This window comes from Lithobates pipiens, unplaced genomic scaffold, assembly GCF_037356315.1.
Source record: "Lithobates pipiens isolate NorthernLeopardFrog02 unplaced genomic scaffold, aLitPip1_a1.2 Scaffold_35, whole genome shotgun sequence".
Lineage (NCBI taxonomy): Eukaryota > Metazoa > Chordata > Amphibia > Anura > Ranidae > Lithobates > Lithobates pipiens.
In genome coordinates, this window is record NW_027507811.1 from 22,870,045 (window position 1) to 22,883,786 (window position 13,742).

Sequence of the window (13,742 nt, forward strand, 5' to 3'; positions counted from 1 at the left end):
CATGTTTGCATTCTTTTGAGTCCTGATTAGAATTAGTCTGCCTATGTTACGCCCCTTGTTACCATAAACATACAATTGTAATATTAATGTAATACCTACGTAATCATGTGTATAAAAACCTTCAATTGCGTCATAATAAAGCAGAACAGTTATTTGGAAAGATGCGGAGTGTATCTTTTGTGTCTGTTCCCTACTGCAATAGTTATTATTAATTTGGAACCACTAATCAATATGAGGATAGGTGTTGCCTATCTATAAATTCTCATGTCAGTCACCCCCATGAATTCTCTTATGTAAGTATTACGCTTTTCTGAGTAAAACCTTTCCCACACTAAAAATAGAAAACCAGACGCTTGTCCATGTGAATTTTCTCATGTGTCGGAAGGTTTTTTTTTTTTTTTAATCAAAGGAAAACTGGCCCAAAATAGTAAAAAAAAAAAAAAAAATATGTAGCTGTATATTTCTTGCTACTACCATAACCTTCCACCAAAGATCAACCCAAATTAAATTCTCCTGCTCCTGAGGATCGCAGCAATACCACGTATGTGTAGGATAGTTGTTCTTTGTACCCGAAATACAGCCCAGAAATATATATTTTTTTTATCCTACCTACTGATACGAAAAAAAAAAAAAAACATCCTGTCAACCCAAACACTTATTCTGGTACTGACCTAGATCAAACCTTGATATGGGTATTTTTTTTGGATTATTTTATTTTATTATTTTGTATTTTTATTTATTTTACACACACACATGTTTTTTCTGCAAGGAAAAAGAGAGATACTAAGTATCTCTATCCTCCATTCACAAAAAAAAATGAGTGGATTTCACAGTGACAGTCAGAAGCTATTACAGCCATCAGGTGACCCAGAATCGGGAAATCCAGGTCCCGATCTTTAGTACGAGGCCCGGGGCTCTCTGTGAGACCCTGGTCTCTGTGCTGGGAGCGCGCTAGCTCAATGGGAGATACGCAAATATGCGGCCCCACAGAAAAATAGCTCAGTTCAGTGGGGCCTAATATTTGAGTACGGTCAGCGTGAAGGGGTTAAACTTAAAATAAAGATTACATAAGAAAAAAACTGGGTGAGGAACAGCCAAACTCTGCTACTAAGGTGAGGTTGTAGAAGACAGTTTCACGTCACAGGTCATACACCATGGCAAGATGTATCTCTTTTCTCCATTCACAGAAAAAAAAGGGGGCTCGGGCTTCACAGTGACTGATCACTGTGATAGCCAATCAGAGGCTATCACAGCGATCAGGTGACCTGGAATTTGGGAGATCTGGGTCCCGATCATTAGTACGGGACTCAGGTCTCTCCGTGAGACCCCGGTCCCTGTGCTAGAAGCAGGCGGTGTGGCACGCTCCCAGCACCATGGGAGATACGCAAATATGTGACATCACAGAAAAAAAGCCCAGTGTAGTGCATATTTGCGTACGGTGGGCGTGAAGGGAATTAAACTCAAAATAAAGATTGCATTAAAAAAAAGAAAAAACTGGGTGAGGAACAGCCAAATTCAGCTACTATGGTGAGGTTGTAGAAGGCAGTTTCATGTCACAGGTCATACACCATGGCAGGACTGAGCACAGCAACAAGACACAAGGTAGGTATACTGCATCAGCAAGGTCTCTCCCAGGCAAAGATTTTAAAGCAGTATATGTGCTGTTCAAGCTCTTTCGAAGAAGTACAAAGAAACGGGCTATGTTGAGGACTGTAGACGCATTGGTCAGCCAAGGAAACATAATCCAACAGATGAAAGACACATCATGCTTACTTCCCTTCGGCATCAAAATACCTTCACCGCCATTGATGGAATCATTGGGTTGTGGGGTAGATACGTTGATGACGTTCTTATTGTCAACAGTTCATGATTACTACCCTTTGGCATCAGAAGAATACCTTCACCAACATTGATGGAATCATTGTGTTGTGGGGTAGATACGTTGATGATATTTTTATTGTCAACAGGTCATAATCTTATCCTTACTGCATGATGTGAAGTTCTCTGCCTGGAGTCAGGGCAGCACAGACGGTGTGTTTTTAAAGGGAAAAAAGGTATACCTTCTGTATACAGAAAGGATTCTTTGCTTTTCAGCAGTGAATTTTCCAGTGTCCAACCAAGCTTTCTTTCCAAGGAAAAAAATGAAAAACAATAGTCACCTTCATGAATTCTCTTATGTAAGTATTATGCTTTTCTGAGTGAAATATTTCCCACATTCAAATTAGAAAACCGGACGTTCGTCCATGTGAATTTACTTACATGTTGAAAGCTCTCCTTTTTGCATGAAACATCTCCCACACTCTGAACATATGAAAGGGTGCTAACCTGTGTGACTTTTCTGGTGTATAAGAAGTTCTGTTTTCACATTGAAACATTTCCAGTACTCAGATCAGGAAAAAGGACGCTGGTGTGTATGAATTTTCTGGTGTCTAATAAGGCCTCCTTTGTCTGTGAAACATTTCCCGCACTCTGAACAGGAAAAAGGACGCTCACCTGTGTGCTTTCTCTGGTGTATTATGAGGATGCTTTTCTGAGTGAAACATTTTCCGCACTCTGAACAGGAAAAGGGACGCTCATGGGTATGTGTTATCTGATGTCGAAGAAGTTTTTCTTTCACAATGAAACATTTCCCGCACTCGGAGCAGGAAAAAGGACGCTCCTGTGTATGAGTTTTCTGGTGCCTAAGCAGGCCTCCTTTCTCTGTGAAACATTTCCCACACTCTAAACAGGAAAAAGGACGTTCGCCTGTGTGAATTCTCTGGTGTATTATGAGGATTTCTTTCTGAGTGAAACATTTTCCGCACTCTGTACAGGAAAAAGGACGCTTATGTGTGTGAATTCTCTGGTGTCTAAGAAGGCCCCCTTTCGCTGTGAAACATTTCCCGCACTCAGAACAGGAAAAAGGACGCTCACCTGTGTGAATTCTCAGGTGTATGAGGAGGTTTTTATTCTGAGTGAAATATTTTCCGCACTCTGGACAAGCAAAAGGACGCTCACCCGTGTGAGTTCTCTGGTGTGAAATAAGTTTTTCTTTCTTAGCGAAACATTTGCCACATTCTAAACAGAGAAAAGGGCGTTCACCTGTGTGAATTCTCTGATGTCTCAGAAGGTTCTCTTTGTGCGTGAAACATTTCCCACACTCTGAACATGAAAAAGGACGTTCACCAGTGTGAATTCTATGGTGTCTATCAAGTTTTCCTTTCCTATTGAAACATTTCCCACACTCTGAACAGGCAAAGGGGTGGTCACCTATGTAATTTATCTGGTGTGTGGGACATTCTCCTTTCTTTGTGGAAAAATTCCTGCACTCCAAAGAGGAAGAAGGATGTTCATGTGTGTGAGTTCTCTCGTGTCTAAGAAGTGCACTGTTGTCAGTGAAAGGTTTCCCGCACTCTAAACATGACAAGGAATTGTCTGTTATATGAACTCCTTCATGATTTAAAGAAGACTTCTTGGAATTAGAGGGATCTGTTGATCTATCCACACTGTGAGATTTTAGATGAATATCTGCCGTCATATTATGTGAATGAGCCTCAGGATTAGAGGGATCCATTGATTTTGCGAAACAGTAAGGCCTGTGATGTATATTTTGACCAGAGGAATTTGTTCTTGGAGAATGTTGTGATGTCCCATTATTCTGTCCTCCCTCTGAGGTATTCATATTCCATACACAGTGTCCATCTGTTGGAAAGCAATTGTTAAATCAATGTTAAATGAATTCTTCCAGTCTTGTATTCAGGAGTCAATTATTTTGATGTAACGTTTAACAACTTCAAAGAGCTCCATCATATTATTAGGTGCAATCATAACAAAGAATTTGAATACAAGCCACATAAAGGAGACAATCTACCCAAACTGCATTGGGAAACAGTGTTTGTGCACTGATGATGACGTCGTGATTATATTGAGGAATGGAGATGGACCTTTCATATGGTGTACAGTATCTCCTCCTCATTCGTTGGGAACATGACGTTATATTGAGGAATGGAGATGGACCTTTCATATGGTGTACAGTATCTCCTCCTCATTTGTTGGGAACATGACGTTATATTGAGGAACGGAGATGGACCTTTCATATGGTGTACAGTATCTCCTCCTCATTTGTTGGGAACATGACTTTATATTGAGGAATGGAGATGATGGACCTTTCATATGGTGTACAGTATCTCCTCCTCATTTGTTGGGAACATGACGTTATATTGAGAAATGGAGATGGACCTTTCATATGGTGTACAGTATCTCCTCAACACTCATTGGGAACATGACGTAATATTGAGGAATGGAGATGATGGACCTTTCATATGGTGTACAGTATCTCCTCCTCATTTGTTGGGAACGTGACGTTATATTGAGGAATGGAGATGGACCTTTCATATGGTGTACAGTATCTCCTCAACATTCATTGGGAACATGACGTAATATTGAGGAATGGAGATGATGGACCTTTCATATGGTGTACAGCAGGGGTTGACAAATTTGCTTGGAATCTAGGAGCCAGCTTAAAAAGTTAGGAGCCAGGTCCGTGACGGCGATCCGGACCTGTCCCTGGCCTGACATGGAGACGAGTGAGGGGAAGATAGCAGCGCCGTCGCCGCCCCCCCCCCCCGTCTCCAAGTCATTGCCCATAGCTCTTAGGAGGGACATTTTATTTATTTTTTTCAAATGACAATTTTTTTTTCAATTGCATTTTAGTGTAAATATGAGATCCGAGGTCTCTCTGACCCCAGATCTCATATTTAAGAGGACCTGTCATGCTTTTTCTATTACAAGGGATTTTTACATTCCTTGTAATAAGAATAAAAGTGACAACATTTTTTTTAAAAGAACAGTGTAAAAAAAAAAAAAAAAAAAAAAAAAGTTAAAATAAGAAGAAAAAAATAATAATTTTTAAACGCGCCCTGTCCTGCCCGCATATAAAATCGGTGTTCGAACCACACATAGGAGGTAGCGCCGTGATCGGTAGAGCGAGAGCAATAATTCTAGCCCCAGACCTCCTCTGTAACTCAAAATGTGCAACCTGTAGAATTTTTTTAAACGTCGCCTATGGAGATTTTAAAGGGTAAAAGTTTGTCGCCATTCCATGAGCGGGTGCAATTTTGAAGCGTGACATGTTGGGTATCAATTTACTCGGCGTAACATTATCTTTCACAATATAAAAAACTATTGGGCTAACTTTACTGTTGTCTTATTTTTTTATTAACTAAATTATTTTTCCCAACAAAAGTGCGCTTGTAAGTCCGCTGCACAAATACGGTGTGACAGACAGTATTGCAACAACCACCATTTTATTCTCTAGGGTGTTAGAATAAAAACTATATATAATGTTTAGGGGGTTCTAAATAAAGGGAAGAAGAGGCAGGTAATATAAAACACTCAGAGGAATCTTCATTATCGTTTTCGGCCGCCGGCGGAACGGCCCGACGCGATCACGCTGGGGGGGTCCACAGAGACAGGATACCCCCAGCTGTGCTGCCCCAGGCGCGAGGTCGCTATTTCTAGTCGCCAATGTGACCTGGCGCCTGGGTTTTGTCGAGCCCTGGTGTACAGTATCTCCTCCTCATTTGTTGGGAACGTGACGTTATATTGAGGAATGGAGATGGACCTTTCATATGGTGTACAGTATCTCCTCAACATTCATTGGGAACATGACGTAATATTGAGGAATGGAGATGATGGACCTTTCATATGGTGTACAGTATCTCCTCCTCATTTGTTGGGAACATGACGTTATATTGAGGAATGGAGATGGACCTTTCATATGGTGTACAGTATCTCCTCAACATTCATTGGGAACATGACGTAATATTGAGGAATGGAGATGATGGACCTTTCATATGGTGTACAGTATCTCCTCCTCATTTGTTGGGAACATGACGTTATATTGATGAATGGAGATGGACCTTCTATATGGTGTATAGTATCTCCACATTATTCATTGGTAATATGACGTTATATAGAGGAATGGAGATGGACCTTTCATATGGTGTACAGTATCTCCTCCTCATTTGTTGGGAACATGACGTTATATTGAGGAATGAATATGGACCTTTCATATGGTGTACAGTATCTCCTCCTCATTTGTTGGGACCATGATGTTATATTGGGGAATGGATATAGATTATTCATATAGTGTACAGTATCTCCTCATTTGCTGGGTACATTGGGTAGTGCGGTAAATACAAAGATAACATTCTACAGGAGTGGACTGGAGACTTCTATATAATGTGGTCTACAATAACTGTACCACATTTGTTGGTAATGTTGAGTTGCAGGGTAGATACAACAACGATATTCTTATTGTTAACAGTTAAGGGTCATTAATCCATTCCTTACAGAAGGATGTGAATTTCTCTGTATCTGGAAGGATTTTTGAAAAATGTAAAAGCTGTAAAAATGTAGAATAGTGTGAAACGAGTAATTGTTTTTACTGACTTAGTAGTTTATCTTATGAAATATACATGGCTACCAATTTTTGTAGGAAAAAAAATAAGGTTGAATCACAGAGTTAATTTAAAGCCATTTGGGATCAGCAATAAATCCTTTACTTACTGAAGAAACGTTTGCTTTATATGGATTTCTGCCTTCACTTGGATGAACTGTGGGTTTATTAATGTTTATTACTTACTTGTCTCTATATGTAGAGAAGATTCCTCTTGTTTTCTTTTCATAATCATCTCCCCCTCCTCCATAGACGGCTGATCTCCACTCACCAACATCTCTTCTTCTTTAATCTCAACTTTCATGTCCTTTAGTTCTTCACCCTAAACCCCAAAGATGAGAGAATACATTTGTAAAAAGGAACAATAGACTACACAGAAGAATGTCCTCTCATGGATTAGAATAATTTTTTAGTTCTAGTCCCTCAGTCCCACCTACCTGACCATGGAGAGGGATGGTGTGACCTTCCTGTGTGGAATCCCGGGAATACAGAGGACGGGGACATCTCTCTGGTGGGTTCCCATTACTGGATCCATCTGTAGGAAACACACACACTGACTGAATACATTGTTTCTATGTGTTTATCAGATGATGGGGGATCTAGGTGGAGCCTCCGTACTGCTCTCTCCTTTACAATAAAGTCTCCTCTTACCCGGTGATGTGAGGGGCGGCTGATTCTCCATCATGACGTCCTTTAGATATCATATTACCCAATGTGAAGATCTACAGCTCTTCAATTGTCAATCTATATTCTTGAACAGTTTCTGCGTTTAGTGCTCATTACTCACCTTCCTGTTTAGGTGTCACCAACATCCACACTTCCTCCGTAGAATACTGATAACCCTTCTCCTCTTCTTCCTCTTTAACCTCAACTTTCACATACATCTGTTCATAATGCTAAACAAAGAAAAGAAAATAGAAAAAAAATGTGCAGACCAATAGGCTAAGAGAGTATATTCTCATACAGACTAAAGTCCATTTGTGTTCTACCCACCCTCCTACCTGATGATGGTGAGGGATGGTGTGATCTTCCTGTGTGGAATCCCGGGAATACAGAGGGCGGGGACATCTCCATGGATTCCCATTACTGGATCCATCTGTAGGAAACACACACACTGACTGAATACATTGTTTCTATGTGTTTATTAGATGATGGGGGATCTAGGTGGACCCTCCGTACTGCTCTCTCCTTTACAATAAAGTCTCCTCTTACCCGGTGATGTGAGGGGCGGCTTATTGTCCATCATGACATCCTTGTACAGATCCTTGTGTCCTAAATACTCCCACTCCTCCATGGAGAAATAGACAGTGACATCCTGACACCTTATAGGAACCTGACACACACAATGATACAGTCACCATCCAGACACATCCCTTGTCTGTTACTGGATAATGTCCCAGAATTCCCGGCACCGCTCACCTCTCCTGTCAGCAGATCAGTGATCTTCTTGGTGACTTCTAGAACCTTCTTGGCACTGGTTACCTCTGTTGCCAGGCAGTGAGGTTGAGGCACTGTGATGGGTGATGTCCTGTGAAGACGGCTGCTGGGTGGTAATGGATCACCAAATGCTTTCTTCACTATATTATGTTTCTATGTAAAGAATACAATTAATAATAGTCTACATACTTCCCAGAACCCTTTTTTCCCCATCAGGGGTTAGAAGTAACGTGGTAAAATTACAGATAGTCAAATTTCACAACAAGAGCTTGTGTATCTCCTATCACCGTAGCTTCATCTCCCTCCATCCTAGGTGTGTCATAAAATACTTACCTTGCAGCAGTCTGTGTGTCCAGCCACTGTCTCCTACTGCTGTTGGAGTTAAGTAGATACTGTCGAGCAGAACACAAAATCCAGCACTCAGCTCTGATACACAAAACAGTTCCCTAAGACACCAGGAAATAGAGGAAATCACTGCACAGTCTCGTAGGACCGGAGACATTTGGTCTGACCTCTATCTCCTGATCCAGAGAAGATGGGGTGTCTATTATCTCACAGTGAATATATAAAAGTGTCCCTCGTGCTACTCGGAGTATCTACTAAATGTGCCTAATAACAGAATTAGAGTGATATTGAAACTATAAAACCTGCAGCAAAACCTATTAGTGTTCACAATACACAAATAAAATGTAAAGTGATCTTGCGCAAGGAGAAAAATAAAAAATTACTATAAAACACTGTAACTTTTCCACTGAAGAATTAATAAATTGCAAAAATAAAGTGCACAAAAATAGTATTGCCACTTGAAGTTATAATACAGTGCAGAAATAAAGTGCAGTGCAGAAATAAATGTTGTCTCCACTAGGATGATGATGTAATAGTGTCCATACATCAGCAGGCCACAAGAAAATGGCCGCTACAGTATTTCTGGTTAAACGATATTTAAATGACGCTTGTACGACCAATCCGGTTCCCCAGATGAAGCCATGTGACGTGGCGTAACGCGTAGGGAGTGGCCAAAATCAGACGCATACCGGAAGTGACATAAGAGGGGCGCTGAACAACGCCATTTTCTGTTTTCTGCTTTGTTTTCACATGTAAGAGTCAAAACACAAACAGTTTTTAGCCCTTAACCTACTATACTATTGGAGGCATTCTCTTTCTCTCTTCTGCCCTTATCCATTCTGTGGTATTATATTGGAGGGGATTAGGACGGCTTAGTGGAGGAACAATAGAGTTGGAGTGGTACCTATGGCCTCATCAGCAGTGTGCAAATATGAAATGGTTCAAATAAAAGGTCGTGGAGAGCCCAAATTATTTGCTGATGCAATTTTCTCCATAATATTCAGGTGAGAGTTCTGTGAGACTAGAATTTGAAGAAGCAGTCCGTGGAGTTATTTATGGACACTATTACATCATAGACGTGCGATCCGTTTCATACAAATCTCAAATTCGTGCGAATTTCCCTAAATTCATACGTTCTGGAGTATCCGAAATACGAATTGCCATGCGTCCGAATTTTGTACGAAATACAAACTTTTGTTTACGAATCCCCAGGAGGAAGTCAGCACAGCACAGGGATGGTGGGAGCCCCTCATCTAATGAAAATTCGTATTTTGGTTAGGAAATTCTTTAACGGAATTTCCTATTTCGGATCAAAACCAAACTTCCATCAGCATCGACTGTCATATTGAGGTATATTTTTGCCTTTAAATTCATCGTAACGAACATTCGTACACGTTAACGAACCTAACGACAATTCGTATTTCGTACGAATTGAAATTGAATTTCGGACACGAAATACGAAGTGCGAATTAATTTTAATACGAACCGTAACGGAACAGAACGAAACAAATTTATTGACGGCGCCCATGTCTATTACATCATCCCTTTGCCCACTTCACAATTTATGTATTGGATGCACCATTTTGTGAACTTAGTACTTTTTCTCTCCTATAGGACGATATTGGTCCTTCTTTTTGCTATTGTTACGCCATCACCTGGTTCAGGATTTGTATTATATTTGGACATTTATTGAACATATTTAGGATTTTATTTTTGCAACACATTTTTGAAATCACTCCTAGTGGAGAAAACATTTTTGTGCACTTTGTGTATCCGGTCTATAAACCAGAGGCTCTGAATGGACAGTTGGATAAATGGTTCTATATTTAGGATGTATCCGGTCTATAAACCAGAGGCTCTGGATGGACAGTTGGATAAATGGTTCTATATTTAGGATGTATCCGGTCTATAAACCAGAGGCTCTGGATGGACAGTTGGATAAATGGCTCTATATTTAGGATGTATCTGGTCTATAAACCAGAGGCTCTGGATGGACAGTTGCATAAATGGTTCTATATTTAGGATGTATCTGGTATATAAACCAGAGGCTCTGGATGGACAGTTGCATAAATGGTTCTATATTTAGGATGTATCCGGTCTATAAACCAGAGGCTCTGGGTCGACAGTTGGATAAATGGTTCTATATTTAGGATGTATCCGGTCTATAAACCAGAGGCTCTGGATGGACAGTTAGATAAATGGTTCTATATTTAGGATAAATCTGGTCTATAAACCATGACAGACATCACGGTGACTATGGAGGAAGAGGACGGACATGACGGGGGGGGGTTACTGGGTGTAGATATAAAATAATATCTTATTACCTCCTCTGCTGCCAGTTCCAGCAATGTCTCCTCTCTACTTCCTCCCGACTCAATTATCACCCGGAACTTCCTGTTTCTGTGTGACATCACTTCCTCTGCCCGCCTTACATCACTTCCTGTGTGTTTGTGCGTTCCACTCACATTAAGTCAGATCTTTTCTTTGAGGAAAATATTGATCCTGCAGGCTATGTTATGTAGTGCGGTATTCTACGATGTTGCATGCAATATTGAATACAGATTGTGCCTCATATAAATGCAGACAAAACGAAGAAAGGAAAACAAGAATTTTGTCCGTGAAATACAATCATATACACAGTTAATACTGGGTATACAGTATATTTCCATATTATACCTGGGATCAAATCCCCTCCCTTTAAAATAAATTAATGAAAAAACAAAAATACTATAAAAGTAATTTAAAGTGTCATTAAATCCATTTCATTTAAAACTGTCAGTACATGCTAATAATACTCAGTCTGGCCATTAGACTCGTTTTCTGTATTCTGCAAAAACCTGGCCGATCCTTCTGTTCGCTGACCCTCCTTCCTTGTCTGTGTCCCCGCTGCAACTGAAGATTCTGCAGAGAAGCTGTCATCTACTGAGCATGCTCCAGTTTAAGATCCCTTCCAGGCTGTTCATTTCCCTTCGTTCTTAACTGTGAAACCCATGAGACTATAGAGTCACACATGAAGGTGTATACACTCTGGATGCTTTAAGGACCATATAAACATGAAATAATGCAAACCACTACTAATTTCACCACGCCACTATCCCCAAAGGCATCTTGGTGTGCATTGTACATCACTTGGTTCTATCTGCAACCTCACCCATGGAGAATCTCAGGCTCATAGAGTTACAAATGTTTTTTGTGAATTTTCTGGTGTGTAAGAAGGTCATAGAAACATGAAACATTTCCCGAACTCTCAACACGAGAAAGGTTGCTCACTTGTGTGACTGTTCTGGTGTCTGATAAGTTATCCTAAGTAAAAAGTTTCCCACACACTGAACAGGAATAAGGACCCTCACATGTGAATTCTGTGGTGTATGAGAAGGCCCCCTGCTAGATAAAGCCGTTCCCACATTAATGGGGTGCTCACCTGTGTGAATTCTCTGAGGTATAATAGGCTTTGCCATGCCACAGAAACATTTCCTATACTGTGAACAGAAGGACACTGTATGAAATCTCTGGCGTTCGAGAAGGTGTTTCCACATTGGGAAATTCATCCATGGGACTTCTTTGGGGTTTAAGATGGTCTTCTTTCTGAAGAAAGTTTTTCCTGCACTCTAAATATGAAAAAGGATCCAGGTTTCTGTTCAGGCTCTATTATAGAAGTAAAAATCCATTCCCCCCACCCTTTTTTTCTCTTTTCTACCCCCTTCCCCTTCTCTTAACCTGCTAATACCCTCTCTTTCTTTTCTCTCTTTTCTTTCTCTACAGGGATTTCTAACAGTGAACTTTCTTCTACAGAGACTTCTAACAGAGAAACAGGTACACTTTTGTTAGGACCCAGATCTGAACCAGCAACCTCTGCTACGCCTGGTAGTACAGTGTTTCGCCGAAAATAAGACATAGTGATAGGCGTGGCTATGCAGCGTACCGGCGGAGAGCAGTAAAGAAGACGAAGAAGCCCCTCTCATCTGCCCCATCGTGGGAGCTGCTATCTCGGAGGTGACCAGAGAGGTGCGGGCAGCCCCATCAACAGGCCCCTGAAAGACGTCATCTGTGACGAAACGGTGTAGGGAGGAGCGACGTGCTGACGTCACCTCATACCGCGCTGGAACCGGAAGACACGGGCAGCGTCTATGAGCTGGCTGGCTTGATGATTTTAATTGAAGCGCTTTATGAAAGAACGTTTGTAAGTGTGATAAATTATTTTATTTAATAAATATTTTGTGTGAGAGTTACACTATGGAGGCTTTTCTGTTTTCTACATGGGGGGGGGGAATACTGCCTAGAATACCTTGGTACTATCTGGGACGCAGTTGTGGGGACTAGTGATGGCCGAACAGTTCGCCCGGCGGTCGTTTCGCGGCGAATTTCGGCTGTTTGCGATTCGCCCGATCGGCGGACTTCCGTGTTTTTACTGTGTAAAAGAACTTTGACCTGATGACACATCCATCATGGGGTACAGGACAGCTAATTGAGACATTACAGCACATGGACACTTGGACATTCCCCCTAATTTATAAATACACCCGATCCGGCGGCCAATTTACATTCTTTCTTCTGTCACTATAGGGAGAGGTTGCTGTGTGGAGCAGGGAGAGATTGCAGTGACCCAAATCGCTAGCTATTTGGTACACAAAAGTTATTTTCAGGACTGGTATAGGTGTTAGGTGTAGTTCAGGATAGGCAGTGCTGTGCTAGTGATTGTTGCAGCAGTCTGAGTGTCTTTTGTCAGTTTAGAGAAAGGGACAGGACGGTGTGTGCTGCAGGGAGAGTGAGTTTAATCATTAGCTGTTACTATCAGGTCCGCAAAAGTGCTATTCCAGTAACCAGTTATTGTTCCAGTAGCCTCTGTTTTGTCAGTTTATATAGGGACAGGCAGGAAGCAGTGTGTGAGGCAGTGAGGGTCAGTTTAATCAGTAGCTGTTACTATTAGTTCCACAAAGGTTCTTTTCAGGACTGGTATCAGTGGTATGGTAATAGGCTTGTACACGTATAATATTCTTTCTTCCAAATATAGAAAGAATATTATACTTGACTGCAGTGGCGGCTGGTGAAGTTTTTGGATGGGGGGCACCAGACCCCGCCCATCATGACCCCGCCCATCATTTTGGTCCCTCCCACTTCTCATAAACCACGCCCCTTATGTAATCTGAAAAAAAAATTGGCGTGGGTTCCCCCCTCCGAGAGCATACCAGGCCCTTAGGTCTGGTATGGATTCCAAGGGGAACCCCCTACGCCAAAAAAACGGCGTGGGGGTCCCCCGCAGATCCACACCAGACCCTTATCCGAGCATGCTACCCGGCCGGCCAGGAAAGGGGGTGGGGACGAGCGGGCGCCCCCCCCCTCCTGAGCCGTACCAGGCCGCGTGCCCTCAACATGGGGGGGTGCCTTGGGGGAGGGGGGGCGTGCGACCACCCCACCCCAAAGCACCTTGTCCCCATGTTGATGAGGACAAGGGCCTCTTCCCGACAACCCTGGCTGTTGGTTGTCGGGGTCTGCGGGCGGGGGGCTTATCGGAATCCGGGAG

General features: G+C 41.8%; 1 protein-coding gene across 1 annotated transcript; it reads right to left on the minus strand.

Moving 5' to 3' along the window:
• Positions 1-706: 706 nt before the first annotated feature.
• LOC143956253 (uncharacterized) lies at positions 707-10,598 on the minus strand. The gene is made up of 7 exons (XM_077466444.1): positions 10,546-10,598; positions 7,652-8,029; positions 7,441-7,535; positions 7,227-7,335; positions 6,877-6,974; positions 6,626-6,761; positions 707-3,681 (listed from the first exon to the last, which is right to left on the minus strand). Exons 2-7 carry the CDS (start codon positions 7,731-7,733, stop codon positions 2,390-2,392), a joined length of 1,812 nt encoding a protein of 603 aa, XP_077322570.1. The 5' UTR covers positions 7,734-8,029; positions 10,546-10,598; the 3' UTR covers positions 707-2,389.
• Positions 10,599-13,742: the final 3,144 nt, after the last annotated feature.